Genomic DNA, 2,251 nt, shown 5'->3' on the forward strand with positions numbered 1-2,251 from the left:
TTATGTTAGTGGCCAGACAGAAGCCACTCTCAGAAAAGGCACACGACAGCCCGCTTGGAGTTTGCCAAAAGGCACCTAAAGACTCTCAGACCATGAGAAACAGATTCTCTGGTCAAATGAATGCCAAGTGTCACTCTGGAGGAAACCTGGCACCATCCCTACGGGAAGCATGGTGGTGGGTGGCAGCATCATGCTGTGGAGATGTTTTTCAACGCAGGGACTGGGAACTAGTCAGGATCGAGGGAAATATGAACGGAGCAAAGTACAGAGAGATCCTGGATGAAAACCTGCTCCAGGTGCTCAGGACCTCAACTGGGCGAAGGTTCACCTTCCAACAGGACAACAACCCTAAGCACACTGCCAAGACAACGCGGACTGGCTTCAGAACAAGTCTCTGAATGTTCTTGAGTGGCCCAGCCAGAGCCAAGACTTGAACCTGATCCAAACATCTCTGGAAAGTATTAGCTGTGGGCCAGACGCTCTGCATCCAACCTGACAGAGCAGAGAAGAATCTGCAGAAAGCAATGGGAGCAAACTCCCCAAATACAGGTGTGCCAAGCTCCGCGCCATGTAGCGCTAACCAACCCTCTTCCTGGAGATCTACTGTCCTGTAGGTTTTCAGCCCAAACCTCTTCCTGGAGATCTACTGTCCTGTAGGTTTTCAGCCCAACCCTAATTTAGAAGTTCTGATTCAGCTAGTTAAGGTCTTGTTGAGCAGGTAATAAGTAGAACTAGTGTGTTGAATTAGGGTTGGACCGAAAACCCAAAGGACGGTAGATCTCCAGGAAGAGGGTTGGGCAGCCCTGGTGTACACTGTAGAACTACAAGCTGCAGTTCCAGATCTGCAGAGAAGAATGGGAGAAACTCCCCAGATACTGGTGTGCCAAGCTTGTAGCGTCATACTCAAGAAGACTCGAGGCTGTTATCGCTGCCAAAGGTGCTTCAACTAAGTCCTGAGTAAAGGGTCTGAATACTTATGTAGATGGAATATATATATATATATCTTTTTTTTTCTTCTTAAACATTTGCAACAAACAAAAAAAGATTAAGACTGTAACGTAACAAAATGTGGAAAAAGCCAAAGGGTCTGAATACTGTACGAATGCACTCCACACGATGTATACTGTAGAACTACAAGCTTCACTATAAACCCAAAGAGTAAAGCAAAGCAGAAGCGAGAGCACAGCGGCCAGGAAACACTCCCTAGAAGGAAGAAATGTAGGCTGTGTTTAGACAGGCAGCCGAATTCTTATCTTTATTTCACTAATTGGTATTTTTTTGACCAATCAGATTAGCTCTGAAAAATAGCTGATGTGAATAGATCTGATGTCATTCGTCAAAAGATACATTTGTGGATAAAAGATCAGAATTGGGCTGCATGTATAGACTTAGCCTAAGGCAATTATCTCCTGGTCTTTAGGCCTACTGTTTTTAATACAAGTAAGGATTAATAACACGCAGCTAGGCAGAGGCATGGCCTGTATACTGGTTAGATCAGGGGCTTTCAATCCTCTCCTCAGAAACCCTCAGGCCTTCTATGTATTTAATATTTTCCAGTTCTAGCACGTGATTCAACTTGTCAACCTATCATCAAGCTCTGGATTAGGTCAATCAGGTGAGCTAATTCAAGGTTACAACAAAATGAAGAAAACCACTGGGTTAGGTGAAACATGACATACCTGGGTATGGAATCCCACCGTAGGTTAGCATCTCGTAGAGCAGAACCCCAAAGGACCAGACATCTGACTTGTTGGAGAAACGTCCGTGGCTGATGGCCTCCGGGGAACTCCACTTGAAGGGGATTTTTTTGTCCTCAGACACGTAGAAGGGCTCCTGAGGATGGAGACACAAACCCAATGAGGATGGAACAATACTGCAAATTATTAATACAAATATATTTTKGGGGAAAGGAGGAAGAGAGAAAAACATGTCCTTCGTTAACAGCAAACTGCTGACCACTGGCAATGCAATGTGGTTATATTTTAACAATATAAACCATGTTCAATCAAAACAAATGTGCTGGTGCTGAATACAACTACTTCGAACTAAAATGCACTGAGCTTTATTTTCTTGTAAAATGCTTTGGAGAATGTTGTCTATCCTAGTTCTTAACGGTACACAGATGGAATTGGGAAAACCCAAGGACCAATCATCATGACACAAATGAGACACACAGACACAAAGGAAACATCCCAGATTATATCCTTGCCATGTCCAGGTATAGCTGTATGCTTAGTATAAAGCTCTCTAT

At 43.9% G+C, this 2,251-nt stretch overlaps 1 protein-coding gene across 1 annotated transcript in view; it reads right to left on the bottom strand.

The window, feature by feature from the left end:
- Window positions 1-2,251, bottom strand: part of LOC112077050 (protein-tyrosine kinase 6-like) — a 12,818-nt gene that overhangs the window by 4,430 nt on the left and 6,137 nt on the right. The window contains exon 2 of the mRNA XM_024143659.2: window positions 1,680-1,833. Within this exon, the coding sequence (XP_023999427.2) occupies window positions 1,680-1,833 (154 nt within the window). The remainder of the gene's footprint in view (window positions 1-1,679; window positions 1,834-2,251) is intronic.

Source organism: Salvelinus sp. IW2-2015, unplaced genomic scaffold (genome assembly GCF_002910315.2).
Source record: "Salvelinus sp. IW2-2015 unplaced genomic scaffold, ASM291031v2 Un_scaffold4234, whole genome shotgun sequence".
Taxonomy (NCBI): Eukaryota; Metazoa; Chordata; class Actinopteri; order Salmoniformes; family Salmonidae; genus Salvelinus; species Salvelinus sp. IW2-2015.